Source organism: Myotis brandtii, unplaced genomic scaffold, assembly GCF_000412655.1.
Source record: "Myotis brandtii unplaced genomic scaffold, ASM41265v1 scaffold125, whole genome shotgun sequence".
In the NCBI taxonomy this organism is placed as follows: Eukaryota; Metazoa; Chordata; class Mammalia; order Chiroptera; family Vespertilionidae; genus Myotis; species Myotis brandtii.
In genome coordinates this window covers 6,368,776-6,369,229 of record NW_005354385.1, presented here as the reverse complement: position 1 = coordinate 6,369,229, position 454 = coordinate 6,368,776, and the positions used below count along the sequence as shown (strand labels likewise).

The window sequence follows — 454 nt, the reverse complement described above, 5'->3', positions numbered from 1 at the left end:
TCCTCCTCCTCCTCCTCCTCCTCCTCACCTCGACTCGTCTCTGCGCTCCCGCTTCCGAGCCCGCAGCCTTCCCCAGCAGATGCCGGGGACTCGGACCCCGCACCCTGAGAGTCTTTGTTAATGGATGTGGTGGGTGCTCGCGGGCTGCTCCTCTCGGGCATCATTTCAGTTGTCTTGGCTTAGAGTGGATGGGTGGGGGTGGGGGCTGGACTTGGGGGGCGCGGAGGAGACTTGGGTGCGGGCTCTGGGGGACCCCAGGGAGCTGGTTCCGAGGCGGACTGGAGCCGGGGGAGGTCGCTGCTCTCCACGGTGCGGTCCTCACCCGCTTCTCTCTGGCCCCGTGTATCGAGTCCAGGTGGCCCGAGGCACCACGACCCGGAGGAGCAGGTTGAAAAGATCCGATGGCAGCACCACTTCGACCAGCTTCATCCTCAGACAGGTAGGAGGCGGGCGC

At 66.1% G+C, this 454-nt stretch overlaps 1 protein-coding gene across 2 annotated transcripts in view; it reads left to right on the top strand.

Moving 5' to 3' along the window:
* The first annotated feature begins 6 nt into the window (after positions 1-6).
* Positions 7-454, top strand: part of CACNB4 (calcium channel, voltage-dependent, beta 4 subunit) — a 232,902-nt gene continuing 232,454 nt past the window's right edge. The window contains exons 1-2 of one of the 2 annotated variants that reach the window (XM_005859309.2): positions 7-129; positions 356-439. In XM_005859309.2, coding sequence (XP_005859371.1) covers positions 121-129; positions 356-439 — 93 coding nt within the window. In that variant the 5' untranslated portion in view covers positions 7-120. Of the gene's footprint in view, positions 130-355; positions 440-454 lie in introns of those variants that run through there. The other variant, XM_014534046.1, reaches the window with a different exon arrangement.